At 42.8% G+C, this 12,595-nt stretch overlaps 2 protein-coding genes and 1 pseudogene across 8 annotated transcripts in view; 1 reads left to right on the forward strand and 2 right to left on the reverse strand.

The window, feature by feature from the left end:
- Positions 1-4,965, reverse strand: part of HESX1 (HESX homeobox 1) — a 28,806-nt gene extending 23,841 nt beyond the window's left edge. Inside the window, exons 1-2 of one of the 3 annotated variants that reach the window (XM_065540824.1) lie at positions 4,853-4,965; positions 3,649-3,693 (exon numbers count right to left, since the gene is read on the reverse strand). The gene's annotated coding sequence lies outside the window, so the exon portion shown is untranslated. Of the gene's footprint in view, positions 1-3,648 lie in introns of all 3 variants that reach the window. The other 2 variants (XM_065540823.1, XM_015446088.3) reach the window with 2 other exon arrangements.
- On the reverse strand, positions 1,363-4,928 carry LOC123571816 (cytochrome c pseudogene; annotated as a pseudogene).
- Positions 4,931-12,595, forward strand: part of APPL1 (adaptor protein, phosphotyrosine interacting with PH domain and leucine zipper 1) — a 46,639-nt gene continuing 38,974 nt past the window's right edge. The window contains exons 1-3 of one of the 5 annotated variants that reach the window (XM_045386014.3): positions 5,080-5,251; positions 6,654-6,720; positions 8,014-8,067. In XM_045386014.3, the coding sequence (XP_045241949.1) occupies positions 8,065-8,067 (3 nt within the window). In that variant the 5' untranslated portion in view covers positions 5,080-5,251; positions 6,654-6,720; positions 8,014-8,064. Of the gene's footprint in view, positions 5,350-6,653; positions 6,721-8,013; positions 8,068-12,595 lie in introns of all 5 variants that reach the window. The other 4 variants (XM_015446095.4, XM_015446096.4, XM_045386015.3 and 1 more) reach the window with 4 other exon arrangements.

A 12,595-nucleotide genomic window follows, 5' to 3' on the forward strand; every position in this document is an offset into this window, starting at 1 on the left:
CACCTGGAACCTAGGATTCCTTTTCTAAATGTTTGCTTAACTCTTTATTTTTTGTTAATTTTTTTTTTCTTTAGACTGAGTCTCGCTGTCACCCAGGTTGGAGTGCAGTGGTGTGATCTCAGCTCACTGCAACCTCCGCCTCCCAGGTTCAAGCGATTCTCCTGCTTCAGCCTCCCAAGTAGCTGGGATTACAGGAACCTGCCACCACATTTGGCTAATTTTTGTAGAGACGGGGTTTCACTATGTTGGCCAGCCTGGTCTCACACTCCTGACTTCAGGTGGTCCACCTGCCTCGGCCTCCCAAAGTGCTGGGATTACAGGCATAAGCCACTGTGCTCAGCCTATTTTTCAAAATTTTAATTTAATTTCAGTTTTTTTTTTTTTTTTTTTTTTGTAGAGATGGTGTCTCTGTGTTGCCCAGGCTAGTCTCAAACTCCAGAGCTTAAACAATCCTCCCACCTTGACCTCCCAAAGTACTAGGATTACATGCATGAGCTACTGTGCCCACCTAACTCTTTAAAAAAAATTTTTAAATACAAAGTGATCTAGGAAAGGGAAATGATCATTCTCCATCTTGGATAGAGTTTTTCCTCATGTGGTTTGTGGATTACCCGCTTCAGACTTAACTGGAGAGATTCCCAGCCCTGACTCTGACCTACTACACCAAAATCTTCCAGTAGGGCTCAGGAATCTGTATTCTGTGTGTGTGTGTGTGTGTGTGTGTGTGTGTGTGTGTGTGGTTTTCTTTTTAATTATCTTTAGTCTTGTGGTCACACATATTTTTAAAATTTGTGTATATCTCCACTACTTTAATCCCTTTAAGTTGGCAAAAGCACCATTCTCAATCACAAATACACAGTTCTATAGTTTTATAAGTTTCTGAATGGCTGTTTAAAGACAGTCCTAAATTATAACTTAGTTTGACTTAGATTGTAAAGAATTCAAGAGTGAAGTTTAACTTGCTACTATTTTAAAAGCATGTGACCTTATAGATCTATAGGATGTGAGAAGTGTTGAATCATCTTTAATATTACACATAAACCACACTAAAATGCCTTTCAATAAGTAAAAGGAACAATTTTAAATACAGGGAATTATAATTAAATTGGCATAGTTAAGGCCAAAACTCTAGACATTGCTACCTTATTTATCTTCAACTCTTGCCTTTAAGAGGCAAATGAACACAAAACACAGGTGAATCTTGCTTGGTTCTGAGACAGTGAAGGAATTTCCTCAGTATTTAAATACATTCACAAACCAGTTATATAAATCTAAATATAAAACCAATCTCCAGTAAGTTTTAAGATGGCACTCACCATCTTTGTGAAAAGTTGAACATTACTAACGAAGTCTAATCATATCTTTAGAAGGGGTAAACAGTGATAGCATTTACCGAATTGGAATTACTATTAAAATTCAAAAACTGAACATATTCATTTAACCACAAGCCAGTCTTAGTTTTAAATCAGGACTGCCCAACAAAATATTCTGTCAGTCACTCATGATCTGAATTCTGGTGTATGAGATCTATTAAAGCATGGTACACATAAAAAAGTCAGACATTTGTTTTGTAATAAATAAAATGTGGCCTATTACTCATTAGTAGCTTTTTTGAGATAAGCTATCAAGTCTGCCCTTTCTTCCTTCTTCTTAATGCCGACAAAGATCATTTTTGTTCCAGGGATGTACTTCTTGGGATTCTCCAAATACTCCATCAGTGTATCCTCTCCCCAGGTGATGCCTTTGTTCTTACTGGTGGCTGTGTAAGAGTATCCAGGGGCCTCACCTGTCTTCCGCCCGAAGAGACCATGGAGATTTGGCCCAGTCTTGTGCTTGCCTCCCTTTTAAATGGTGTAGCACTGGGAACACTTCATAATAAAAATCTTGCCTTTCTCAACATCACCCATATTTAATTCTCTTTTTAGTCGCTGGCCCGATGAAGATTCCTGCTCCGAAGCCGGATGTCCCAACTCTCTCAGGAATCTGTATTCTAACAACCTTCCCAGATGATTTTTATGTGTGCATGAAGTTTGGAAACCACTGACCTAAAGGGATAATTTTTAAAAGTAAAGAACCAGCATCACTTGGGTTATTGGATTCTTTCCTATTACAGATCACAGAGGAGAACTTCAAGGAGTATCATGTAAAAACCTAATTATAAGACCAAATATAATTTTAGGAGACTAATAATTAACAACTCTATTTACAAGACTGTATGTCCTTTTGTTGTAAATTATACGTGTGAAATGTCTCAAGGGATAGATGTGAAATGTCTCAAAGAAATCTTTGGTGGACGTTGTTTAATCCTGACTTGCCTTCCATAAAATTAACCAGTTGCCCAAAGTTTTTACTCTACTACCCACAGATGAGTCTCCAGTAACCCTTAAGGCATTCTCTGAACAAGCCTCATTTCCTGTATAAAAGAAAACTGGCTTAAAATGAACTGAGTTTAGTTAACTGCACAAAACTTAGGCTGATTAAACTGGTTATCAAAAATGACTATGAATTCTGCAGCTTTGGAGATGTTTTAACATAGGAAATACAACTATATTTTTGGATGAGCAGGGTATATAGTGGCCTAAAGCTAGAGAATCCAAATGGAAGGCTCAAACTGGATTCTAGTACAAACAGGTTAAAACTAGATTTGACTAAACCTACCTCTCCATCCAATTGAATGTGAACCTGTTTTTGTTTTTTATTTTTTCATTTTTATTTATTTATTTTTTGTTTTTGAGATGCAGTCTCACGCTGTTGCCCAGGCTGGAGTGCAGTCTTGGCTCCCTGCAACCTCCACCTCCGGGGTTCAAGCAATTCTCCTGTCTCAAGCCTTCCAAAGAGCTGGGAGTACAGGCGCGCGCTACCATGCCCAGCTAATTTTTGTATTTTTGGTACAGACGGGGTTTCCCCAGATTGGCCAGGATGGTCTTGATCTCTTGACCTCATGATCCGCCTGCCTCAGCCTCCCAAAGTGCTGGGATTACAGGCGTGAGCCCCACCGCGCCCAGCCTGTTTTATTTTTTAACCAATTTTTAACCAAGAATTCCTTGCCATTCTGCCATGATATAATGGCCTCTTGAGAATCCTTTACAGAAACACAGTTTAGATGTACATAACATACTAAGAAGGAAATCATTTAACAATACCACACCCAGATAATTCAAATACCTAATAGAATTTTTCATTCGAATTATTTGGTTTGGCCAAGTTAATTGGGTAACTTTTTTTTTTTTTGAGACGGAGTCTTGCTCTGTCGCCCACGCCGGAGTGCAGTGGCGTGATCTCGGCTCACTGCCCCTGGGCCTCCCGTCTTCAATTGAGTCTCCAGCCTCAGCCGCTCTCGAGTAGCTGGGACTACAGGCACGCCACCACGCCCAGCTAATTTTTGTATTGTTCGTAGAGACTGGGTTTCGCCATGTTGGGCAGGCTGGTCTTGAACTCCTGACGTCAGGTGATCCACCTGCCACAGCCTCCCAAAGTGCTGGGATTACAGGCGTGAGCCACAGTGCCCGGCCTTTTTTTTTTTTTTTTTTTTTCTTTCTTATACATTGTTTACACTCCTCACTCTCACTCCTGATTCTTAACAGTTGTCACAACCTTTCTTCTCCTTCATTTAAAATCTAACTCAGTTCAATCAGGAAGGTCACTTACCTTGAAAGTCTTCCTTCTTTCGAGCTGGGGTGCATGGTGTTCTTGCTGGCAGAGTAGAAACAAGGTATCAAGGAAAAAGAACCTGTAACACACTGGGAACCCTTAACTCATTGTAAGAACTGCCTCCAAATCAACTTCCTCAAAAACTAAAGAACTCTTCGAGAGAGCGAGACTAGTTGATAAACAATCTAAGGGGAGAACTTCTAAAGATTGTAACACTAAAAATAATTCCGTAAAACTACAATCCAAGTCTACCCAACAAAACTTTAAAAATATAATTTTATCTTTCCTTCAAGAGATCATGGGAAAATCTACTATTTTCGTTTAAAATATATAACTTCTATTTGTTACTGTATTTGGATTTGTGCTACCACTATTCTGGATTTGTTCCCATGTATCTGTGGAACCAAGCAGCTAATAATCTTTACTCAGCATCTCTGGGTATTTCTTGAATGAAAATGGAATGGATGGGTGGAATTAATGGCTAGATGTTTAGAAGACACTACTTTGTTATTTTCTCTGTATGATGTTGAAAGCCTACAACTATACAGAGACATAAACGAGCCAGGGTGAGAGGCTGGGAAAGATCAAGAGGGAGGAGGAAAGGATGGGCTTGTAGCCCTCATCCGGTCAAACTCCCAACTTTGAGCTTCACTTTATTGTAAAATTAGAGGCTAAAACTATTTAAAGCTTCCAAAACTTTTGATGAAACGGAAATGCCAATTAGCTACTAACATAATTAACCAGTGTATCCTGATTTTTAAAAGATGTTTTCCTTTGTGATTTAAAGGAAACATGGGAGCTGGAGTTGGGAGGCCAGGTAGGAACTGTTAAACGGGCAACAAAATCACATGTTTTCAACTGAATATACTGATATTCAAGTGTCCAGAAAAATAATTTCGAGGCTACGTTCACAAGTTTGCCAGAAAGCCCTATTGACACAGCTGCGGATCTCAGACATCTGAGTTAGCACCATTCTGCTGGAGGGGATTAAGACTGGATGCTCCGAGCGGAGTTGGGAACATTATCATCTGAGGAAACTAAAAGGCGCCAGCAGTAGGGCTTTTTCCAACGTCTCTGACAAAATATGTTGCGGGAAAAGTCAACCCGCCCCAAATTCCTCCGTGTGGCCCTAACTCGAGGCTCCGGCTCCTCGCGCCAGCAAGCTGAGGAAGAGACAGTCTCCTGCGATTTAAATACAAACACGCGCGTGCAGGGAAGGCCATCCCAGGGCAGCCACTGCCACCTCCACCGCTTCCGACGCCCGCGCTCACGGGAGAGCCTTGCGCCGCACGGGAACCTCCCGTCCACCGCCGCAGAGCGGATGGGCGTCCCCGGGAGCCAATGGACGCGCCGGGAGGCGGGGCAGGGAGGCCGAGGGGGCGGGATTTCCCTCACGGCCGCTCGGCGTCTGGAGAAGGCGGTGCGGGCGGGGACGGCGGCCGCGCCAGCCGGAGAGGGCGGGCCGGGGTCAGCTGCGGTGGGTGGGCCGGCGTGGGGAGCTGTGGGCGGCCGCTGCGTCTCCTGCCGCCGCCCTCCCTCCGCCACGATGCCGGGGATCGACAAACTGCCCATCGAGGAGACGCTGGAGGACAGCCCGCAGGTGAGGCGCGGGCGCTGGTGGGCGACGAGGGAGAGCCCAGCGGGTGGACCCCAGGTCTGGCACCTCCGCCGCTCCCGCAGGTGCCCGCCCCGGCCCAGGTGGGCGCCGCCGCCGCCGCCGCCGCCCTGGGTCACCGCCCGTCGCAGGCCGCGCCCCGGGTTGTGGAGGGTGGGCCCGCCGCCCAAGGCCCGCGTGGGCCTGCTCGGCTGGGCCGAGGGCCGCAGGCGGAGACCGAGCCGCTGGTGCTCGTGGGCCGGGCGGTCACGTACGCTCGCGGGTCTCCTTTTTATTTGACGAAAGGAGCCGTTTTTTATCGCCGTAATGTGAGGTGGTAAATCTCGACCCTGGAATTTTCTCCCCAAGAATCTCTTCAGAGAAAATGCAGAAGGGAGAGAAACCCCGGTAGTCTTATTTAATGATTTCCGAGGCTCAGCAAGCTAGGGAAGGAAATGGATTGTTTTTCTTCGGGAGAGGCTGTAAGGTTGTGTGTGGAGACCTAACGGCAAAGCCCGTGACGGGTCCCGGAGCCCAAGACCGCTTTCCCCGCCCGTGACTGTGGTCGCTGTCACTCGAGCTGTGTATGGCCAGGGATGGACGGTGCCTTCGCCGCTCCTCGACTGCTGCGCCGCTCCCTGCAGACTTGGCCTTAATAAACTCATCAAAATAAAAGCCCTGTGTTCTGTGCGTCGGAATGATGCTGGTGTGGTTGCTCTAGCTTAAGACAGTTTTGGAAAATGTAACCATTTAATATGTTTTAAGTACTGAAGAATGAAATCAGCTATATTTTTAAAAATGTTGGCAGGGGCTGTAACTTGCATAGGGAAAACTTCATCTCTAAGTCTTTTTACACGATAATTTAAACGGTTTAAGACGGTGTTGCTGGTTGGACACTATTTAGAATGAAACATTTCTGAATTATTGCTCATTTAGAAATGCAGTTGCACCATTTCGTGTGTCTTTACAGCTGAACATGGCCCCCAAAGAAGAAAAGCAGAAGAGGTCTAGATCTCCTTTTCCTGGATGACACTTCTGCCATGGATTTTATGTCAGTGTTAATTGCCAAGTTGAAATGGGGCTCTGATTGTAGAACTGATTTGTTCTTTTTTATTCTGAAAGTTATCTTCACAGACCAGTTGCCTGCTGCTAATGTACTCTTAGCCTATACTGACAAAGAGAGAAACTCACATTTAGTTTATCTTGACTGCCAGTATAGCTGGTTCAATTTTTTTCTTCATGATTTCTCCATATAAAGTTATAAACTGTATTTGTTTCAGATGATTTGCAAAAAGTTTGTGGAATTGGTCAGGCGTACTTTGTCATTTTACTTTTTATTATGTAAGATTCAACAGGTTGCCTTACCTTTCTTCTCTTACTTGGCTTTTTTTTTTTTTTTTTTTAATAGCCCATAAAGACTATAAACAGCTCAGAATGGATTGCATACTGCCCTAGATATGACTTGTGAGGCAGAGGTAAAATCTTGACTCATCTAATTTCTTGAGCTTTTTGCACAGATTAGTTTACAACTTAAGAATTGTGGTTTTTTGTTTTTGTTTTTTTTGCAAGCATGCATCATACTAGTGTCAGTTTTACAGTATATTTGTTTGTTTGTTGAGATGGGGATCTTGCTATGTTTCCCAGTCTGGAGAGCAATGGCTGTTCACAGACACTATCGTAGTGCACTGTGTCCTGGAACACCTGTGCTGAAGTGATCCTCCTGCCTCAGCCTCCCTAGCAGCTGGGAATACAGGCGTGTGTCACTGTGCCAGCTAGTTTTTTTCTTTTTCTTTTTTTTTTTCTGAGACGAGGTTTTGCTCTTGTTGCCCAGGCTGGAGTGCAATGGCATGATCTCGACTCACTGCAACCTCCGCCTCCCGGGTTCAAGTGATTCTCCTGCCTCAGCCTCCTGAGTAGCTGGGATTACAGTCGCATGCCACCACCCACCTAGTTTTTGTATTTTTAGTAGAGACGGGGTTTCGCCATGTTGGCCAGGCTGGTCTTGAACTCCTGACGTCAGGTGATCCGCCCACTTTGGCCTCCCAAAGTGCTGGGATTACAGGTATGAGCACCTGGCCTGTGCCAGCTAATTTTTAATGAAGTAGTCACATTGATATTCCTTCAATGTTTAAAGGCAATAAATTGGAACTAGGTAAAATTTACTTGGGAAAATTAATGGGGACAACTGGGATTTAGGAAGTGTAGATATTTGCAGGTGATTCTTCGGTTGAATCTGTGGCAGAATGGAAAGCCTTGGATCTAGGGTTGAGGAGATTTTTAGTCATCACTGTCACTTACTACCGTCTGCTTTAGGGCAAATCATTCAACTTCTCTGAACCTCAGCTGTTGTGCCTTAATTTTTGACCCTGATTTAAAAAAATAATAGTTGCTTGCTTCAGAAAAATTGGAAGGCCCAGAAAAGAATAACACACAATTACCTGTTGGGTACCCAGCAAAAACCTGTTAACAGTTTGGTTTCTTTATTCTACTGTTTTTTTTTTTTTTTCTTCTACATGTTTTAATGGAATTGAGATTATATTGTGCATAATGATCTTTATCCTGCTTTTAGCTTAACATTATAACTTAAGTGTCTTCATATGTTTTTACATTCTAAATAAAAAAATTTGAAGACCACACACTTCCTTAACTGATTCCACCATCCACTGCTGGACTTTTAGAGTTTTCCCAAAGTCTTGCTTTTATAAACAGGGCTGAGATTAATGCTTTGGAGCATAAATTTTCTTCTCAGTTTGAACTATTTTATTTAGAATAGAGTCCAAGAAGTAGAGCCGCAAAGAATATGAAGACTTTTAAAGCTCATGGTAAGTTTTTTGCTTTTTTTTTTGAGACAGAGTCTCACTGTCACATAGGTTGGATTGCAGTGGCTCAGCCATAGCTCAGAAACCTCAAACTCCTAGACATATGCTACCAAGCTCAGCTAATTTTATTTTATTTTATTTTATTTTATTGTTTTTGGAGATGGAGTTTCGCTCTTGTCGCCCAGGCTGGAGTGCAGTGGCATGATCTTGGCTGACTATAGTCTTCACCCCCCAGGTTCAAGTGATTCTGCTGCCTCAGCCTCCTAAGTAGCCCAACTAATTTAAAAATGTTTTGTAGAAGACTGGGCGTGGTGGCTCACGCCTGTAATCCCAGCACTTCGGGAGGCCTAGGCGGGTGGATCACAAGGTCAGGAGTTTGAGACCAGCCTGGCCAACATAGTGAAACTCCGCCTCTACTAAAAATGCAAAAAATTAGCCGGACGTGGTGGTGGGCGTCTATAATCCCAGTTACTCAGGAGGCTGAGGCAGGAGAATTGCTTGAACCGGGGAGGCGGAGGTTGCAGTGAGCTGAAATTGCGCCATTGCACTCCAGCCCGGGCAACAGTGCGAGACCCTGTCTTAAAAAAAATAAAATAAAAATAAATAAATTAAAAAAAATAATTTTTTTTTTTTAAAGACAGGGTTTCACTATATTGGCCAGGCTAGTCTTAAACTCCTGGCCTTAGTGCTGGGATTATAGATGTGAGCCACTGTACCAGGCCCTAAAAGTTTTTTATTTGATTAGTTTTTAAGTTTTTTAGATCATTTAGATCTAATCAAAAGTGACCTGCCAGTTGCTACATAAAAAAGTTAGAGTCTTGGCCTGGCACAGTGGCTCATGCTTGTGAACACTTGAGGGTGGGAGTTCAGGACCACCTAGGGCAAAATAGCAAGACCTCATCTCTACCAAAAATAAAATTAGCTGGGCGTGGTGGCATGAGCCTGTAGTCCCAGCTATTCAGGAGGTTAGGGCAGGAGGATCGACTGAGTCCAGGAGTCCGTGGCTGCAGTGAGCTATGGTCACACCACTGCACTCCAGCCTGGGTAACAGAATAAGGCTTTGGCTCTAAAAAAAAAAAAAAAGAACCTGGGAGTGATGGAAGACTATCCTGAATTATAGTTATCCTTCTTTAGTTTTGATTTATAGTAACTAGGTATTAAATTAGGGAGAATTTGCAAGTCCAAAATCCAGCTGATCAAAGAGCATCTTTTAAGGATAATGCCTGGAACCTGGAGGGGGGCGGAAAAAGCATGTTTGGAATTACCTTGCCCAAACCACACAGTTCTGCAAAAGATCATCCATTAAGCCAGAAAATCTTAAGCTTATACTAGATGCCTTGTCCATATTTATATGTTGTTCTGAAAATTAAGATCAAAATAAACCTTATTAATTACTAAAAACAGATAATGATCTTTAAAAACTTAATTGATTTTATGTGTAGATCTGTATCTTAGTGATTCATCTATGAGAGAACAGTGAAGAAAAACCCCAGTCCCAAATGGGATCTTCTTTCTTTGCATAATATGAAATACTCATGAGATGTGCCTTTCCCCCCAACATTTTAATGTCTCTGATTGGGATTCCTCATACCGTTGATGGTATGTTAACAATTGCTATCAGCCAGGTAGCAGTAGTAATGTATTTCACATTGCCTGCAAATGTACATACTTGGTTGTTTCTCTTAGTAGCATACTGGCCAAGTGTAGTCTCTCAGTGTTCAACTAACAAATCAATTTTGCCACCATTTGAGAAAGGAATATCAGTCCTGGTTATTGTCCAAAAATCTTCCTTTGACACTTGGTGAGATGTCAAATGACATCATCAAAACTTGCTTGAAGAAAATATTAGGGACAAAAATGGAGTACTTCTAAGAAATACTTATCTCCTCATGGCACAGAGAATGATAATGTATAGGAAAACATGGATATTGATGACTCTTGAGTTGAAAAGTGGTTCATGGGCCGGGCGTGGTGGCTCATGCCTATAATCCCAGCACTTTGTGAGGCTAAGGTGGGCAGATCATGAGGTCAGGAGATCGAGACCATCCTGGCTAACACGATGAAACCCAGTCTCTATTAAAAATACAAAAAATTAGCTGGGCATGGTGGCAGGCGCCTGTAGTCCCAGCCACATGGGAGACTGGGGCAGGAGAATGGTGTGAACCCGGGAGGTGGAGCATGCAGTGAGCCAAGATTGCGCTGCTGCACTCCAGCCTGGGCGACAGAGTGAGACTCTGACTCAAAAAAAAAAAAAAAAAAAAAAGAAAAGTGGTTCATAAGATTTGAACTCGATGAAGTTTTAGAAATAAGTTTATGATGCTTATATTTCCTATATTTACATGAGAGCTGTATATGATAAAATTCTGTGTGAAGGTCTGTTTCCATAAATATAAGGTAAAAAATTCAAGACATAAAACCTTAAATCATAGCTTAATTGCCAGCATTGTTTTGTTTGAGTAGTACAAAAATAAAAATGATGCATCTTACAATGGATACCGTCATAGATTCAATGAAATGGTACCATATTGATTCTATTTTTTAAGCTACTAACTTTAAACAAACAGTAATTATCCAGTGTTGAAGTTGATATTGTTAGTGTAAAATAGGGAATCTGTTTCAGCTTTGTTTGAGCTAAGAAGAGCTTTTAAATTTAATTATGCTACAAGTTTTTACATATATATGTAACTCCTTGAATTGGAATTACCCATTTTTAGAAAAAAAAAAAAAACGAAGTAGCAGATTTTTCTTAAGAATGGCACTAGCCAAACAAGATTTCCTGATGCTTTCTTTTGTACATCTTAAAATAGCACTATAGGGAATTGTAGTGGAGTGCTTGAAAAAGATTCTGTCAAATCTAAATCTCTGAGGCCTGGGGAAGTAGAAGACTGAAAATAGGGCCTTACTGGCATAATGATTTTGTGTCTTTCCCCTCCTTTATACTATATTGACTTAGCTTCCTCCTCTGAAAATAGGAAGCCAAGAAATAAGTTGATTTAAGAAAACAAAATTTCTGGCCATGTGCAGTGGCTGACACCTGACCTGTAATCCCAGCACTTTGGGAGGCCGAGGTAGGAGAATTGCTTGAGCCAAGCAGTTTGAAACCAGCCTGAGTAACATAGTGAGACCCTGTCACTACAAAAAAAATAGAAAAAAAGTAGCTAGACATGGTGGCAAATGTCTGTAGTCCCAGCTACATGGGAGGCTGAGGTGGGAGGATTGTTTGAGCCTGGGAGGTCAAGGCTGCAGTGAGCCGAGATCATGTTACTGCACTCCAGCCTGGGAGAAAGAATGAGATCCTGTCTCAAACAACAGCAACAACAACCACAACATTTTTCTAAGGCTGAGGCATAGGCCGGGCGCTGTGGCTCATGCCTGTAATCCCAATACTTTGGGAGGCTAAGGCAGGTGGATCACAAGGTCAGGAGATCTAGACCATCCTGGGTAACATGGTGAAACCCCGTCTCTACTAAAAAATGCAAAAAATTAGCCGGGCGTGGTGGTGGGCACCTGAAGTCCTAGCTACTGGGGAGTCTGAGGCAGGAGAATGGCGTGAACCTAGGAGGTGGAACTTGTAGTGAGCCGAGATCATGCCACTGCACCTCCAACCTAGGCGGCAGAGCAAGACTCTGTCTCAAAAAAAAATCTAAGGCCGAGGCATAAATTATTTTTAGAATAAAAATACAAAGTCATCTTTTAGATTTTAAGCTGCGGTTATCTCCAGTAGTTGTTGGTATTTTCATTCTTTCCCTGCCTTTGGGATGTAATGTGAGTATGTCTGCCTTGCCTTTGATAGCTTCAGCTTCCTTATCTTTGATACATTTTTATTGATATTCTGTCTTTTTTTTTTTTTTTTTTTTTTTTTTTGAGAAGGAGTCTCGCTCTGTCGCCCAGGCTGGAATGCAGTGGGCGATCTCAGCTCACTGCAAGCTCCGCCTCCCGGGTTCACGCCATTCACCTGCCTTAGCCTCCCGAGTAGCTGGGACTACAGGCACCCACCACCACGCCTGGCTAATTTTTTGTATTTTTAGTAGAGACGGGGTTTCACCATGTTAGCCAGGATGGTCTCGATCTCCTGACCTCGTGATCCACCTGCCTGGGCCTCCCAAAGTGCTGGGATTACAGGCGTGAGCCACCACGCCTGGTCTGACATTCTTAACATTTACTTATAAGCTTTTCCCCTTAAAATGAAGATAATTTAAAAAATTTTTTTTATTTTGAGACAGAGTCTTGCTCTGTTGTCCAGGCTGAAGTGCAGTGGCGCGATCTTGGCTCACTGTAACCTTCGCCTCCCAAGTTCAAGCTATTCTCTTGCCTCAGCCTCCCGAGTAGCTGTGACTACAGGCATGTGCGACCAAGCCTGGCTAATTTTTTGTATTTTTAGTAGAGACGGGGTTTCATTGTGTTAGCCAGGATGGTCTCAATCTCCTGACCTCGTGATCTGCCTGCCTTGGCCTCCCAAAGTGCTGAGATTACAGGCATGAGCTGCCGTGCCCAGCCTAAAATGAAGGTAATTTTTAAATGTGCATAGTAG

The sequence above is a fragment of the Macaca fascicularis genome, chromosome 2 (assembly GCF_037993035.2).
Source record: "Macaca fascicularis isolate 582-1 chromosome 2, T2T-MFA8v1.1".
Lineage (NCBI taxonomy): Eukaryota > Metazoa > Chordata > Mammalia > Primates > Cercopithecidae > Macaca > Macaca fascicularis.